This window comes from Salvelinus alpinus, chromosome 22 (assembly GCF_045679555.1).
Source record: "Salvelinus alpinus chromosome 22, SLU_Salpinus.1, whole genome shotgun sequence".
Taxonomy (NCBI): Eukaryota; Metazoa; Chordata; class Actinopteri; order Salmoniformes; family Salmonidae; genus Salvelinus; species Salvelinus alpinus.
This window is the reverse complement of record NC_092107.1, coordinates 27223909-27241569: the sequence shown is the minus strand read 5'-3', so window position 1 is coordinate 27241569 and position 17661 is coordinate 27223909. Positions and strand designations below refer to the sequence as shown.

General features: G+C 43.5%; 2 protein-coding genes across 3 annotated transcripts in view; one reads left to right on the top strand and one right to left on the bottom strand.

The window, feature by feature from the left end:
• LOC139549337 (choline-phosphate cytidylyltransferase A-like) overlaps window positions 1-5736 on the top strand; it is a 24517-nt gene extending 18781 nt beyond the window's left edge. Inside the window, exons 7-8 of the mRNA XM_071359731.1 lie at window positions 118-306; window positions 1715-5736. Of these exons, the coding sequence (XP_071215832.1) occupies window positions 118-306; window positions 1715-1912 (387 nt within the window). The 3' untranslated portion in view covers window positions 1913-5736. The remainder of the gene's footprint in view (window positions 1-117; window positions 307-1714) is intronic.
• Window positions 5368-17661, bottom strand: part of LOC139549336 (matrix metalloproteinase-23-like) — a 26656-nt gene continuing 14362 nt past the window's right edge. For both annotated transcript variants that reach the window (XM_071359730.1, XM_071359729.1), the window contains exons 4-9: window positions 17449-17588; window positions 13482-13649; window positions 8926-9090; window positions 8482-8592; window positions 7658-7784; window positions 5368-7266 (exon numbers count right to left, since the gene is read on the bottom strand). In XM_071359730.1, the coding sequence (XP_071215831.1) occupies window positions 7074-7266; window positions 7658-7784; window positions 8482-8592; window positions 8926-9090; window positions 13482-13649; window positions 17449-17588 (904 nt within the window). In that variant the 3' untranslated portion in view covers window positions 5368-7073. The remainder of the gene's footprint in view (window positions 7267-7657; window positions 7785-8481; window positions 8593-8925; window positions 9091-13481; window positions 13650-17448; window positions 17589-17661) is intronic.

The following is a 17661-nucleotide window of genomic DNA, read 5'->3' as shown; positions in this document are numbered from 1 at the left end:
TTAGCCTTTTAGATCATAATGAATAAGATCATATGGACAGTTGGGGACCTGATCCTAGATCAGCTTTGTGGTTACGGACCTTGGTGTGCATCTCAACATTGCCCCCTATCTGTCCAGGAGAAGAAGTACCACCTGCAGGAGCGTGTGGACAAAGTGAAGAAGAGGGTGAAGGATGTGGAGGAGCGATCCAAGGAGTTTGTGCAGAAGGTGGAGACAAAGAGCATCGACCTGATCCAGAAGTGGGAAGAGAAGTCCCGAGAGTTCATCGCCAACTTCCTTCAAATGTTTGGGCCAGAGGGAGCACTGGTGAGTGTCACTACATGCGTCCGTGGACTCTTAAAGGACAGTTATGTTGAGTGTGTTTGATTTGATTTGTTTCATTTGGTGATCTCATGAAGGAAACACACAATGGTATCTCTTAAAGTGTACATTTCCAGCTGTCAGGTTTACATCTAAATCTTGTGAAACGTATGTGATTAAACATGAAACTATTTGTGAAAAGATGTAATGTGATGTTAACCTTCTAAATGAGAGCATGTATTTTCATATAAAGATGAACTACATTTACATTACATTTAAGTCATTTAGCAGACGCTCTTATCCAGAGCGACTTACAAATTGGTGCATTCACCTTATGATATCCAGTGGAACAACCACTTTACAATAGTGCATCTAACTCTTTTAAGGGGGGGGGGTTAGAAGGATTACTTTATCCTATCCTAGGTATTCCTTAAAGAGGTGGGGTTTCAGGTGTCTCCGGAAGGTGGTGATTGACTCCGCTGACCTGGCGTCGTGAGGGAGTTTGTTCCACCATTGGGGTGCCAGAGCAGCGAACAGTTGCTCTGGCACTAGTCAGTGGCACTAGTCAGTGGCACTAGTCAGTGGCACTAGTCAGTGGCCACACCCCCGTGAGCCCAGACATTACATTAGGTGTCATGGAACCACCCTTTTCAACTGAAACGTATAAAAACCACTCCTGATTAAATTCACACCAGACCATGCAAACCCCGGTGTAAGCTAAGGTTGCAAATGGTTGAATTTATGAGACCCAAAACATGCCGGGTGACGCTGGTGTGTGAAGTGGTTTAAACTACAACTCTACCAAAAGGACAAGACTATACCACGTGGATCATTGGCTACATGGCTGGAAATGGTTCAACTCTGAGACTATCGATCCCTACAGAATAACAGCAAATCTTAGACGTATAATTACTATTCTGCAGCTAGAAATTACGTAAACCTAGGACGAGAATACAGACAACCGCCGATGTATATATTCTATGAGAATATTTCTGAATGGTACTCTGAAGTATCCATTCCAATCACCTACAACCCTTAAAGACTGTAATGAAAGTTTACCAGAGACTCTGATGAACCCTACAGGACGATCAAGGATTTCAACAGAGAAAACAACAACGACATATGGGCGTAAATATATATAAATTGCAATTATTCTCGAATGAGTGGCCGTTCATGTGCAAAGGATTAGCATTTCAATTAATACAATTATAGACTGTGTAATGAATCCATGTGTCTTTCCCGCTCTTTCTCAGTCTACCAAGCTGTCATATCGGCTTAGCCCACTAGGGACTTTTCTATCATTGTTAGTAACCAATATCTACTGTTTGTTATTTATTTCTGTGATTATATTGGGACGCAGGATCAGTCTTACGATATCTTTCTCTCTTTCATTTCTTCTCTTCTCCCTCTATAGAAGCACATGCTAAAGGAGGGGAAGGGGCGGATGCTGCAAGCCATAAGCCCCAGGCAGAGCCCCAACGGCAGCCCGACCAGAGAGCGCTCGCCCTCTCCGCTGCCCTCCTTCCGTCTGCCCTTCTTCACCAAGACCTCCCCTCCCTCCTCGCCCCACCACCTCAGCGGAGCAGACAGCATATGCGAGGACGACGATTAGGAGCCTCCCTCCATTCCTTTCTCTCCCTCTGGCTGAGATGGTGCAGGGCAGGGTTTAGGGTAAATACCATTTCAATTCAGTCAATTGATTGAATTGAAATGGAATTGACCCCAGCCCAAGTGGCTCACGAGGAATTGATTATTCACATGCGCTTGAATTAGGATGCCATGTTGCGTTTTTTTTCCTATCCCGCTCACATTACTGGTTCTCTTTACCAGGCCTCCAGTGTCAGTCAGGGCCTTTGTCATGTTTAGGGTGTTGGAAACCACGACACCACGACACAATAGCATAGGAAGTTTCATCATAACTCTCTGTAAAACGGCTGTTCTTTGGGGTCATAGTGTTGTTGTTATACACAAAATAGATTTTCAAATGTTTCATTTTATGATGTATAAAAATGAATTAATGAACATGGGAAGGTGTCAGCCAATACGGGCGTGAGTGATGGGACACTCATTCGCTCATAAATGTTCTTCCGACACACACTGAATTGTATTTGCCATGCTAAATCCATAGTAGCTCCAGAGAAAATTGAACAAGTGATAACCGGTACGTTCTGTAAATAATAACTTTCTACTTTCCCCATTTGATTTCATTCTGAATTTCCTTTATGGGAGTTACATGAAGTAATCGCTTAAGTCGTCTGGATTTTTAAACTATTGAATCTAGTAGGGGTTAACCATCGTACTGGAGTCTATTTTCCCAGTCAAAAACTAGCCGGCACCTCATACCAGCTGTCTTCCTCTTTATCCCATAACAAAAGCTGGTTTCAAACATGGGGGGGGGGGGGGACATGGGAGGGGCGGAGGGTTTCCTCCAATATGAAGCAGTAGAATGCCATCCCTCCTCCCCCTCCCTTGGGTGATCACGCTACAGGAGCAACACAGCAGCCTGTTGTTATCAATGAAAGACAGTGAGCCTCCCTCGCCTCGTAGATGCATTCTCTTCAACTGCCTCCACAGAAAAAGACAACTTGGGTAGAATGAAAGCCTTGTGCAGAATTCCGAATAGCCCCCTAGCACCCCTTAGGGCCTAGGCACTCCTGTAGATCTGAAAGGATGAGATAGCTTTTGCGTTCTGGCTGGGTGGCATTTTCACCGTGTTGGATACACCTATTCAGTCCTTTTAGGCCTAGGAAACACTGAGGTTGTACAACTGATGTACAATGCATTGGACTCAACAGTTGTGATGCAATGGATTTTTTTTTTTTTACTGAAACGTTTAAAATATTGTTGTTTGGTGGTAAATATTTTTGTGCAGACAAATGCATAACAAATACCCGTTGTATCAAATGCGGTGTACAACCTGAGTGTGAACTAGGCCAGTAGACCTAAAGGTGTGCCTAAGGCTGTACCACTTGCTCAGGAGTGAAGTTCCACTAGGGACAGATCTAGGATCAGCTTCCTCCCCCAATACACCTCCCATTAGTGGAGAAAATGCTAAACTGACCCAAGATCAGGGGAAACTTGACCATACTCCATTCCTGCTTAATAACCTCCCTACTCTGTAACTGTAATTGATCGAGGACTTTTGACTACATTGGTCACCTGATTAGTCACCAAGTTGAGTTGTTTTATCCTCGTATTTTGTCATTTACTTTTATTTAATATGTACTAAGTGTGTTGGTTTGTGTTAAAGGAGATCTACCGTACGTACTTTCATCTTGTATAGATGTCATTTTTGTATACCTCCTGGAAAAACCTGCTGATTTTTCTTCTTTTGTTGTTGTAGAAAAGTCATTCCACTAATCAGTAATTCCAAATGCATTGTGCATCCCCACAACTTTATGCCAATAGATTCCAAATAATTTTTTGGGGGGTGACTTATTTACATTTTTTCCAGAGTGCTATGTGTAATCAGAGCTGCGTTGTGGCATTCCTCCCAGACATTATTTTTTTCAACAGAATTCATGTTTAAGCTTAGCCAGAGCCTGTGGTTATTCAAATCTATATATTGTGTATAGTATTCTCTGAAGCAAGCAACTTTCGGCACTTATACAATCGTATGTGAAATATTATTCTGCGTTTACACAGGCAGCCCAATTCTGATATTTTTTTCACTAATTGTTCTTTTGACCAATCAGATCATCTCTGAAAAAGATCTGATGTGGAAGAAAGATCAGAATTGGTCTGCCTGTGTTGTGTTCAATTGAAATACTGTAGAATTCCATTCATTCCTATGGAGGACTGCTCCTACTGGGCAGTGCCAATATTGCCGACCGGTGTCTTCAAAGCTTCTCAATGGCCAATACATGGCATCCGCAATCCAGGCTTTGTGCAGTGCATTTGGAAAGTATTCAGACCACTTGACTCTTTCCACATTTTGTTACGTTACAGCCTTATTCTAAAATGGATCAAATAGTTTTTTCCCCTCATCAATCTCCACGCAATACCCCATAATTACATGTTTGCATGTTTATATAAAAATAAAAAAATATCACATTTACATAAGTATTCAGACCCTTTACTTAGTGCTTTGTTGAAGCACCTTTGGCAGCGATTACAGCCTTGAGACTTCTTGGGTATGATGCTACAAGCTTGGCACGTCTGTATTTGGGGAGTTTCTCCCATTTTTTTTCTCTGCAGATCCTCTTAAGCTCTGTCAGGTTGGATGGGGAGCGTTGCTGCACAGCTATTTTCAGGTCTCCAGAGATGTTTGATTGGGTTCAAGTCTGGGCTCTGGCTGGGCCACTCAAGGACATTCAGAGACTTGTCCCAAAGCCACTCCTGCGTTGTCTTAGGTGTGTGCTTAGGGTCGTTGTCCTGTTGGGAGGGTGAACCTTCGCCCCAGTCTGGGGTCCTGAGCGCTCTGGAGCAGGTTTTCTTCAAGGATCTCTCTGTACTTTGCTCCGTTCATCTTTCCCTCGATCCTGACTACTGTAGTTTCCTAGTCCCTGCCACTAAAAAACATCCCCACAGCATGATGCTGCCACCACCATGCTTCACCGTAGGGAAGGTGCCAGGTTTCCTCCAGACATGACGCTTGGCATTCAGGCCAAGGAGTTCAATCTTGGTTTCATCAGACCAGAGAGTCCTTTAGGCTGTCGTGCCTTTTACTGAGGAGTGGCTTCTGTCTGGCTGCAGAGATGGTTGTCCTTCTTGAAGGTTCTCCCATCTTCACAGAGGAACTCTGGAGCTTTGTCAGGCTGACCATCGGGATCTTGTTCACCTCCCAGACAAAGGACCTTCTCCCCCGATTTCTCAGTTTGGCCGGGCGTCCAGCTCTAGGAACAGTGGTTTCAAACTTCTTCCATTTAAGAATGATGGAGGCCACTGTGTTCTTGGTGACTTTTAATGCTGCAGACATTTTTTTGGTACCCTTCCCCCAGATCTGTGCCTCGACACAATCTTGTCTCGGGGGCTCTACGGACAATTCTTTTGACCTCATGGCTTGGTATTTGCTCTGACAACTGTGGGACCTTTATATAGACAGGTGTGTGTCTTTCCAAATCATGTCCAATCAATTGATAATTATTTGCTTCGTCCTTATGGGATATTATGAGTTAAAACAATTTAATCCATTTTAGAATAAGGCTGTAACGTAACAAAGTGGGACAAAGTCAAGGGGTCTGAATATTTTCAGAATGCGTTTGTGTGTGTGTGTGGAAAAGCAGCTCGTGACTGCTTACAGTGTGTTTTTGCTGGTCACCAACATGTATGCATTCCAGTGGCAGGCTTATGAGAATGAGGGCCAACACAGCATCCTCCTGTTTTTAAATGTCCTCACTGTTTAATCGGCAAAGGGAATGTCTGTCTTGTCACATATGAACTGTCAATCACTATCAGTTATAACAGGACTAAAATAAATATGTACAAAGAAAAATACTCCATTTTGAAGTAAAATCACTTACATATACAGTGGTCTATGTTTGGCAATGTGTTGTTGCATATACAGTTCTGGCAACCATTCCTTGTTACACAGGAGGGAAAATATATACCAAACAATTTAACATGGTAGAAAAACAGGCAATAGTATTCACTTCAATTGCACAGTTTTTACATGTTGCCTTAAATATTAAAATGAATAACATTGCCATTTTTCACTGATCTGCACATCCTACACCACATTTTAAGTGAGACAAAATCTAGAAAGTTCTAAAATGAACTTCTGCTTGAATGCATACGTATCTACCCCTTTGCTGTGGCATCTCCGTCTGCTACAATATTTGTTTACAATATTTCAGAATAAATACCCATCTCTGTAAGGTCCTTCAGTTAATGGATTTCAAGCAAAGAGTTAAAGCTACCCTGGAGCTTTCAGAACATCTCATTAATACATTTGGAGGCAGGTACAGATTAGGGGAGGGTCCTTTAAGCATGGTCAAGTTAATAATTAAGCTGTGAATGATTTATCACATCACCCAGACGAAGGTGATGCAATGTCACGGTGAGACCATGGGGATTGTAAAATAGTTTATTGGTTCAGATGGGGGGGGGGGGGGGGGAATCAACATTGCAGTCACTCCAATACTTGCAGGGTCAAAAGAAAAATGGTGCAAAGGCCACGTAAAACATATTCAGTCTGTTGAACGCCTGACACTGGATAAGACGTTGACATTTCACCAGGACAATAACCCAAAATAAGAGGATAAGAGCGTCTGCTAAATGACTAAAATGTAAAAATGTAAAAAATGTGTCAGTCTTAGCACATCAAAATTCTGTTGTTGATGTCTGTAAACAGGAAGTTGCCCCGGTTTGAAGGATATCGTCATATGGCTGAGTCTAACTTTAAGCAGGCTGTACTCTGACAGTACTCTCTTGAATCCAGGTCATAAGTGGAATAGATCCCAGAACTCAACCTTGTCCTTAATGATGAATGAAGTTTCAGACTTTAAATACACTATTGGCTCTAGAATAGAGGGTTGTTTCCATTGGTCAATTATCTGTTGATTCCAAGGTTAACCTTAAGTTTATCCGTTTTTTTTATCACACAAAGCTGTATTTTGAAAGCTCACAATCCCTGCGTGAATAAGGTCCAATATGTGGCAGTCTTGGCATATTTAATATTAGTAAGCAGGAAGTCGTCATGCTGTGTATGAGGATGTTGTATTGCTGAGTTCACCTATAATATTGTAATTGTTGCGGTGGGTTCGTCCTCTTTTCCGCCATGCCTCATTCTTTCCTTCCCAGCTCTCATTCTTCCCTCACTCTCTTCATTCAGCTCAGCTGTTGGAGGGCTGTTCAGGCTTCAGCCGGATGACCCAGGAGTTTGCAGAGACCACGTTGCCGCCACGATTGATGCGACAGGTATAAGTGCCCTCGTTAAACTCGTTGGCGACGACGCGGAGGTCGCGGTCCTTCATGGTGATGTAGCCGGGGATAGAGATCACGAGCTGCTCTCCATCCTTGTACCAACTAGAGCAAGGTCAAAGGTCATACCAGGGAAGAGCACGGGGAGAGAGGAATCAACAATTCAAATGTCATGTATGTCCAACACCCTTTGCCAGAAACATAGTCATAGTAAATAAGAAAAAACGACCTGCATGCTGTTTAAATGCTCCTATAAAAATACCTGATAAAACGATGGGAGAATCCGACCAGTAATTATGGTATATAGTGGTCTAAGGTTGTCAAGCGGTCTAAGCACCTGCCTTTGTAGCACATGTATTGTGTACTGCCATTGCGTGTATTATTTTGAATCCAACCCACTACTCTAGCACCCTCTCTCCTCCTATCTACCTCTATCCTGTCCAATAAACACCAAAAATATGATTTGTACATCACTGTATTTAGACTATTCTCTCACCTGACTTTGGGAGGCGATCTAGGATTCTTCGTCCCACAGCGGAAGCCCACAACCTTTCCACGAGGAACTATCTTGATCTTGACGTTGGCAGGCGGTGGACTTAGCGTGGTAACGGCCTCAAGAGGCTCTACAGGAAGTGAGTGAAATACCAGGACAGTCATAACACTTCCCCCACAAGATATTCCTCTATGGCTTTTTCTCAATGAATCTTTCCTCAATTCCTCACATCCTCTTTCCTCGCCTCCTTCTCAAGACAAATCGGAGAAGGTCTGAGGGAAGAGACCTTCGACGTTCTCCAATATGGTTGAGAAAGAGAAGAGAGGATGCGAGGAATCGTGTAAAGATTTGAAATAGAGTTTATTGGGGATAAAACATATGCCACAGAGGTGTTATCAGTACAGTAGGACAAGGGATGAAACAGCACAGAGTTGGGCAAGCTACAGCCTGAATGTTGGCAACATAGCACGCGGTTAAACATTTTAGTTATCCATTCTGTCATTCAAAGTGCCTTACAAATCCAGGCAGGTCCATAATTACACATCTGATTTGGAGAGATAATCAATGGTAATTCATAGGGAAGACACCTACCAGGCAGCCAGTTTGTGTTAAAATGTCCAAAATCAGGCTAGATCCACATTCAACTATCAAGTCATGCTAGATCCACATTCAACTATCAAGTCATGATCCATTTGCTGGCTTAAGACAGTCCTAAAAGCATGCCATTAATAGGATCTCATGGAGTTTGCAACTTTAAATTCCAACTGGTGAACTGCGATGTAGTTAAATTCATGTCCAATCAAGAGTGGACAATATGCCTGTCTGACCATAGCAGAGATCACATCGTCGGGCACAGTGTTTCTTCATGAAGCTCTTCCTCCTTTCGCAGAAGCCAAGGCAAGCCCATGGATCACACACGCGCTTCTTGTCCGTGCATCCTGGAATACAACACACATAGACATTTGTGGTATTAACGTTTTCTTAGTGTTATGTCTTGTACCTGTGTAATAAAACTGTATTTACTTGTGTAGCAATAACATTGTATTAACATGTTACATAGTATTGTAGTAATTGTATTGCTATCGTGTTGTAATTGCACAATGAGTTGAGCGGGAATTGGTGGAATAGAGAATATGTTAATGTTTAGACCATATTAAAACAATGTTAGAAATTACATCATTACAATACATGTATAAAAAAATATATAGAAAGTCTTGATTCATCATCATAAACAAACAAAAAAAACATGTTTGATCTGTGTGTTCCTTTACCATAGAGGCGCTGGATTCCCCAGATGTCGTCCTGGGCAATGTTCCTCTGGCCCGTGTAGGTGGCATTGGGGTGCATCAGGGCCTGGGGGTCACGGGAGTGCCACAGCCCCAGGGCGTGCCCAATCTCATGAGCCGCCACCTGTACCAGGTCATTTAACCACACGCCTGGGGAAGGGAACAGACACAATTAGGCACGTACACAAATTATATCAAAGAACAAGGGGGATTGGGATCCCTGGATAGAATACATAGTCATGTGATCAGTCTTGTGTATATGGTGTGTGATTTGAGATAACATCTAGATTCTAGAATGGTGTGTGGGTATATACAGGTAACTGCCAAAATAAAGGAAACATTTGAGTAAATGAGGGATCAAAGTATATTGAAAGCAGGTGCTTCTACACAGGTGCAGTTTTCAGAGTTAATTAAGAAAGTAATGCTTAGGGTTATGTATATAAATGCCCAGTTAACCATTATTTTGGGTACCATGGCTAGAGCAAGATATCTCAGTGACTTTAAAAGAGGGGTCTCAAAGGATCTTAGGGGATTTAAAGTGTGTGTGTGTGTGTGTGTGCAAGCGCATCTCACAGTCACCAGATTTCAACCCATTTGAAAACTTTATGGGAGATTCTGTAGCGGTGGCTGAGACGGCGTTTTCCAACATCAACAAATCACAAAATTATGGAATTTATCGTGGAACAATGTTGCTACATCCCTCCAATAGAGTTCCAGACACTTGTAGAATCTATGCCAGAGGCGTTATGCCCCCTCATATTTGTCCTGTTTAAAAAAAAATATATATATATACACACTACCGTTCAAATGTTTGCGGTCACTTAGAAATTCCCTTGTTTTCCATGAAAACATACATGAAATGAGTTGCGAAATGAATAGGAAATTTAGTCAAGACGTTGACAAGGTGATAAATAATGATTTTTAATTTAAATAATAATTGTGTCCTTCAATTTGCTTTCGTCAAAGAATCCTCCATTTGCAGCAATTACAGCCTTGCAGACTTTTGGCATTCTAGTGGTCAGTTTGTTGAGGTAATCTGAAGAGATTTCACCCCATGCTTCCTGAAGCACCTCCCATAAATTGGATTGGCTTGATGGGCGCTCCCACAACAGCTCAATAGGGTTGAGATCCGGTGACTGTACTGGCCACTCCATTATAGACAGAATAGTTCTTGCATAGATTGGCGCTCTACTTTGGGTCATTGTCCTTTTGTAGGAGGAAATTGGCTCCAATTAAGCGCCGTCCACAGGGTGCAAAATGGAGTGATAGCCTTCCTTCTTCAAGATCTATTTTACCCTGTACAAATCTCCAACTTTTACCACCCCCAAAGCACCCCCAGACCATCACATTGCCTCCACCATCCTCCAGCATCTTTGAATTTCTTCTGCGACTCACGAATGCTCTTCTTTGTGATCCGAACACCTCAAACTCAGATTTGTCTGTCCATGACACTTATTTCCAATCTTACAGTGTTTTGCCCATCCTAATCTTTTCTTTTTATTGGCCAGTCTGAGATATGGCTTTTTCCTTGCAACTCTGCCTAGAAGGCCAGCATCCCGGAGTCGCCTCTTCACTGTTGACGTTGAGACTGGTGTTTTGCCGGTACTATTTAATGAAGCTGCCAGTTGAGGACTTTAGGCGTCTGTTTCTCAAACTAGACACTCTAATGTACATGTCCTCTTGCTCAGTTGTGCACCAGAGCCTCCCACTCCTCTTTCTATTCTGGTTAGAGACAGTTTGTGCTGTTGTGTGAAGGGAGTAGTACACAGCGTTGTACGAGATCTTCAGTTTCTTGGCAATTTCTCGCATGGAATAGCCTTCATTTCTCAGAACAAGAATAGCCTGGCGAGTTTCAGAAAAAAGGTATTTGTTTCTGGCCATTTTGAGCCTGTAATCGAACCCACAAATGCTGATGCTCCAGATACTCAACTAGTCTAGTCTAAAGAAGGCCAGTTGTATTGCTTCTTTAAATCAGAAAAGTTTTCAGCTGTGCTAACATAATTGCAAAAAGGTTTTCTAATGATCAATTAGCCTTTTAAAATGATCAACTTGGATTAGCTAACACAACATGCCATTGGAATACAGGAGTGATGTTTGCTGATAATGGGCCTCTGTCATTTACAACATTAACAATGTCTACACTTTATTTCTGATCAATTTCATGTTATTTTAATGGACAGAAATTGCTTTTCTTTCAAAAACATAGACATTTCTAAGTGACCCCAAACTTTTGAACGGTAGTATATATATATATATATATACAGTATATACAGTGGGGAGAACAAGTATTTGATACACTGCCGATTTTGCAGGTTTTCCTACTTACAAAGCATGTAGAGGTCTGTAATTTTTATCATAGGTACACTTCAACTGTGAGAGACGGAATCTAAAACAAAAATCCAGAAATTCACATTGTATGATTTTTAAGTAATTAATTTGCATTTTATTGCATGACATGAGTATTTGATACATCAGAAAAGCAGAACTTAATATTTGGTACAGAAACCTTTGTTTGCAATTACAGAGATCATACGTTTCCTGTAGTTCTTGACCAGGTTTGCACACACTGCAGCAGGGATTTTGGCCCACTCCTCCATACAGACCTTCTCCAGATCCTTCAGGTTTCGGGGCTGTCGCTGGGCAATACGGACTTTCAGCTCCCTCCAAAAATGTTCTATTGGGTTCAGGTCTGGAGACTGGCTAGGCCACTCCAGGACCTTGAGATGCTTCTTACGGAGCCACTCCTTAGTTGCCCTGGCTGTGTGTTTCAGGTCGTTGTCATGCTGGAAGACCAAGCTACGACCCATCTTCAATGCTCTTACTGAGGGAAGGAGGTTGTTGGCCAAGATCTCGCGATTACATGCCCCCATCCATCCTCCCCTCAATACGGTGCAGTCGTCCTGTCCCCTTTGCAGAAAAGCATCCCCAAAGAATGATGTTTCCACCTCCATGCTTCACGGTTGGGATGGTGTTCTTGGGGTTGTACTCATCCTTCTTCTTCCTCCAAACACGGCGAGTGGAGTTTAGACCAAAAAGCTCTATTTTTGTCTCATCAGACCACATGACCTTCTCCCATTCCTCCTCTGGATCATCCAGATGGTCATTGGCAAACTTCAGACGGGCCTGGACATGCGCTGGCTTGAGCAGGGGGACCTTGCGTGCGCTGCAGGATTTTAATCCATGACAGCGTAGTGTGTTACTAATGGTTTTCTTTGAGACTGTGGTCCCAGCTCTCTTCAGGTCAGTGACCAGGTCCTTCCGTGTAGTTCTGGGCTGATCCCCCACCTTCCTCATGATCATTGATGCCCCACGAGGTGAGATCTTGCATGGAGCCCCAGACCGAGGGTGATTGACCGTCATCTTGAACTTCTTCCATTTTCTAATAATTGCGCCAACAGTTGTTGCCTTCTGTCCTGTAGCCCATCCCAGCCTTGTGCAGGTCTACAATTTTATCCCTGATGTCCTTACACAGCTCTCTGGTCTTGGCCATTGTGGAGAGGTTGGAGTCTGTTTGATTGAGTGTGTGGACAGGTGTCTTTTATACAGGTAACGAGTTCAAACAGGTGCAGTTAATAAAGGTAATGAGTGGAGAACAGGAGGGCTTCTTAAAGAAAAACTAACAGGTCTGTGAGAGCCGGAATTCTTTCTGGTTGGTAGGTGATCAAATACTTATGTCATGCAATAAAATGCAAATTAATTACTTAAAAATCATACAATGTGATTTTCTAGATTTTTGTTTTAGATTCCGTCTCTCACAGTTGAAGTGTACCTATGATAAAAATTACAGACCTCTACATGCTTTGTAAGTAGGAAAACCTACAAAATCGGCAGTGTATCAAATACTTGTTCTCCCCACTGTATATATATGAATTTAAAATGGATTAAATTGAGAATGTGTCACTGATCTACACACAATAGCGGAATTATGTTTTTAGAAAGGTTTACAAATTAATAAAAAATGTCAAGCTGAAATGTCTTGAATCAACCCTTTTGTTATGGCAAGCCACAGATGATAAAGTTGCATGGACTCACTGTGTGCAATAATTATTTGCTGTGTTTGTAAAATGTAATTATTGAATGTCACATGAAAGATTTATTTAATGTGAAAACCAATAAATAAAATGTTCCACCCCAAAAAAAGGACAAGGGGGCTAACGGAAGTATGTTCAATTTAGCTCGTCTGGCGAGCAGAGTTGGCACAAAAGTGCAAACTCTTCGCGCCCATCTACCACACAATATTAAGTGCTCCTACCCAGCAGGAAAAATGTGGCAAATGACAACTTAATGATGTCCTTCTCTGGTTGTAAACTGGTTTTCTGGTTGAGGATACATCAACCAGATTATAACCAACTGGTCTCTGTTACAACCAGGTAAAGAGATTTCTTTCAAGATTATATCTGATAAAAACGTCTAAAATGATGTCACAGACGTCAATCGATTCCTTTGAAATCCATGGGTGGGAGAAAGTGAATGAGTACACTTTTTGGGGGAAGGGTAGAGAATCGGATCACAGACAGACAGAAAGTAGATATTATTTGCACCTTGTTTCCAGCTGAAGCGGGACTTCCCCAGGATCCAGAACTCATGATTGTCAAAGTGGATCTCCCCGCGTGGGGGCAGGAAGGCATGGGCCAACTCCCCGTTAAGTCCATCAAAACAGGGATGCAATGGAGACCACCAGCAGTCTGTGTGGTTCCACGTGTAGAAGCCTGGAAGCATGTGCGCACGCGTGCGTACACACACAAACAAACAAACAAACAAAGCAGGGGGTTGTCATGACGTTGCCCTGTTGGGTGAGGTTTATGAACCCCACATAAATACATTTCCCCCTTTTCTCTCCACTCTACAGAATGGACTCTTGGAAAGCCCTGTGTTACCACAGAGAACGTATGGTAACATGAAAAGGTTGGGGAATGGAACAATATTTCTCTTTCTCAACCAGTTGAAAGTGTCTGTTGGTACTTAAAGAATATAATGTCAGATCAGTTGTTGTCTGGGACATTATATCTGATGATAGGACGACATAAATTGTATCTTGGAAAGTCTACACATTCTAGTTATATTCACATGGAACTGATGTGCACTTTAAATGTTTAAATATGGAACTATTTGTGAGAAGACGAAATGTGATTTAAACTTCTAAATGAGAGAATTATCTTCATAAGTAAACTTATGCTCATTCAGTGGCCACACCCAAGTGAACAGACATTGGTTGAGAACTATGAAACACACCCTTCTCTCCCCCGGTACAAAAGCCCGTTGACGGAAGTCAACCTCAGTTCCCGATGATGTGAGGACTGGTGTCCAGACGTTTAAAAGGGCTAATTTCACCTACAACCTAACGAAATTAACATTTAGTTCCAGAAATGTTAGGACTGCTGTCCTAACGTTTAAACGGGTGAATTTCAATGTGGAGGTGACGATCACCACGCTGGAATGGTGAATTTCGACTAGACCAGCCAGAATACAGCGCAAGCTGATTATGGCAACTTGGTATGAACTTTGAATGATTATTCACTAAAGAAGAAGTGATACCCCCTAGACGTCGAGTTATCAGCTGCAGCTGTAAACGTACATGGCCTAGGAAAGGACAGACAATCTCAGAAGAACGACAGGGTTCTTTAGCATATCCGCTCTACAACACTACAACCAGAAAGATTCTTCAAAGAACAATCTCTGCTGGGCAAACCAGTCTTTCTTCTTCGACCCATCTATCAAAACGCAGCTCAGAGTAAATATATATCTTGCATTTTCCTTTTCCGAATGGGCGGTTATTAGAATGCATAAGATTCTACAGAACAGGGCTCCGGGCAGCCGAGCGGAAATGGAGGAAAACTCGCCTCCCTGCGGACCTGGCATCCTTTCACTCCCTCCTCTCTACATTCTCCTCTTCTGTCTCTGCTGCTAAAGCCAATTTCTACCACTCTAAATTCCAAGCATCTGCCTCTAACCCTAGGAAGCTCTTTGCCACCTTCTCCTCCCTCCTGAATCCTCCTCCCCCTCCTCCCCCCTCCTCCCTCTCTGCTGATGACTTCGTCAACCATTTTGAAAAGAAGGTCGACGACATCCGATCCTCGTTTGCTAAGTCAAACGACACCGCTGGTTCTGCTCACACTGCCCTACCCTGTGCTTTGACCTCTTTCTCCCCTCTCTCTCCAGATGAAATCTCGCGTCTTGTGACGGCCGGCCGCCCAACAACCTGCCCGCTTGACCCTATCCCCTCCTCTCTTCTCCAGACCATTTCCGGAGACCTTCTCCCTTACCTCACCTCGCTCATCAACTCATCCTTGACCGCTGGCTACGTCCCTTCCATCTTCAAGAGAGCGAGAGTTGCACCCCTTCTGAAAAAACCTACACTCGATCCCTCCGATGTCAACAACTACAGACCAGTATCCCTTCTTTCTTTTCTCTCCAAAACTCTTGAACGTGCCGTCCTTGGCCAGCTCTCCTGCTATCTCTCTCAGAATGACCTTCTTGATCCAAATCAGTCAGGTTTCAAGACTAGTCATTCAACTGAGACTGCTCTTCTCTGTGTCACGGAGGCGCTCCGCACTGCTAAAGCTAACTCTCTCTCCTCTGCTCTCATCCTTCTAGACCTATCGGCTGCCTTTGATACTGTGAACCATCAGATCCTCCTCTCCACCCTCTCCGAGCTGGGCATCTCCGGCGCGGCCCACGCTTGGATTGCGTCCTACCTGACAGGTCGCTCCTACCAGGTGGCGTGGCGAGAATCTGTCTCCGCACCACGTGCTCTCACCACTGGTGTCCCCCAGGGCTCTGTTCTAGGCCCTCTCCTATTCTCGCTATACACCAAGTCACTTGGCTCTGTCATATCCTCACATGGTCTCTCCTATCATTGCTATGCAGACGACACACAATTAATCTTCTCCTTTCCCCCCTCTGATAACCAGGTGGTGAATCGCATCTCTGCATGTCTGGCAGACATATCAGTGTGGATGACGGATCACCACCTCAAGCTGAACCTCGGCAAGACGGAGCTGCTCTTCCTCCCGGGGAAGGACTGCCCGTTCCATGATCTCGCCATCACGGTTGACAACTCCATTGTGTCCTCCTCCCAGAGTGCTAAGAACCTTGGCGTGATCCTGGACAACACCCTGTCGTTCTCAACTAACATCAAGGCGGTGACCCGTTCCTGTAGGTTCATGCTCTACAACATTCGCAGAGTACGACCCTGCCTCACGCAGGAAGCGGCGCAGGTCCTAATCCAGGCACTTGTCATCTCCCGTCTGGATTACTGCAACTCGCTGTTGGCTGGGCTCCCTGCCTGTGCCATTAAACCCCTACAACTCATCCAGAACGCCGCAGCCCGTCTGGTGTTCAACTTTCCCAAGTTCTCTCACGTCACCCCGCTCCTCCGCTCTCTCCACTGGCTTCCAGTTGAAGCTCGCATCCGCTACAAGACCATGGTGCTTGCCTACGGAGCTGTGAGGGGAACGGCACCTCCGTACCTTCAGGCTCTGATCAGGCCCTACACCCAAACAAGGGCACTGCGTTCATCCACCTCTGGCCTGCTCGCCTCCTCCCTACCTCTGAGGAAGTACAGTTCCCGCTCAGCCCAGTCAAAACTGTTCGCTGCTCTGGCACCCCAATGGTGGAACAAACTCCCTCACGACGCCAGGTCAGCGGAGTCAATCACCACCTTCCGGAGACACCTGAAACCCCACCTCTTTAAGGAATACCTAGGATAGGATAAAGTAATCCTTCTAACCCCCCCCCCCCCTTAAAAGAGTTAGATGCACTATTGTAAAGTGGTTGTTCCACTGGATATCATAAGGTGAATGCACCAATTTGTAAGTCGCTCTGGATAAGAGCGTCTGCTAAATGACTTAAATGTAAATGTAAATTCTGTATTTACGGTAGCATAGCTTCTCAAGGTCCGATATAGACCCAATCCCCTTTGTCCCTCAGTCTTCCCGCTCTTTCATTCAAACACTTTCTTTGTGTAACCAGCCATCATATCGGTTTCATCCGCTAGGGACTTTTTCTTTTATGACATGATTAGTAATCAATGTATGATCTATCCTGTGTATATGTAATTCTGTGTGATTATTTAGGTATTTAGTAAATAAATATTTAAGCCAATTTTTGTATTGCTGATTCAACTTGTTAGCCAGGGTTCGTGCAGATAACCAAGAATTTTACGACGTTCAGATGAGACTGAATAAGGTGCCGATTAATAATTGACTGCTATTGATATAAAAGACCTTCAGATCTTTAAGAGTTTATTCGGGAAGACAGCAGCTCTATAAACACTTCTGTGGTTCCCCAGGTTATTAACAAGTTAATTGTTGCATGGTTTAATTCAAATCACGTTATGTAATGTTAGGTAATCGATTTGATAAAATAGCATGCCATCTCATTTAATCATGCTAGAGACACAACAGGGTATAAAAGACTTAACAAATATTGAGATACTCACACACACCCTTATCTTAAGGTCTCACCCATAGTGATACAATGTGGTTCTAATGAATTATGTGGTCTCACCGATGATAATGTCAGCACTCTTGTTGGGGTTTTTGATTTCGGCGAAGTAGAGAGGGGACACGTCGCTCCACTTGGAGAACGCAATGCTGATGGCCTGGCGGGTGTCATCTTTGTTCAGCGTGTTGGGAAACTTCACGATCCTGACAGATGTGAACGGACACGCAGACAAACAGACAAACATAGACAGACAGACATACAGCTGTGAACAGAAAG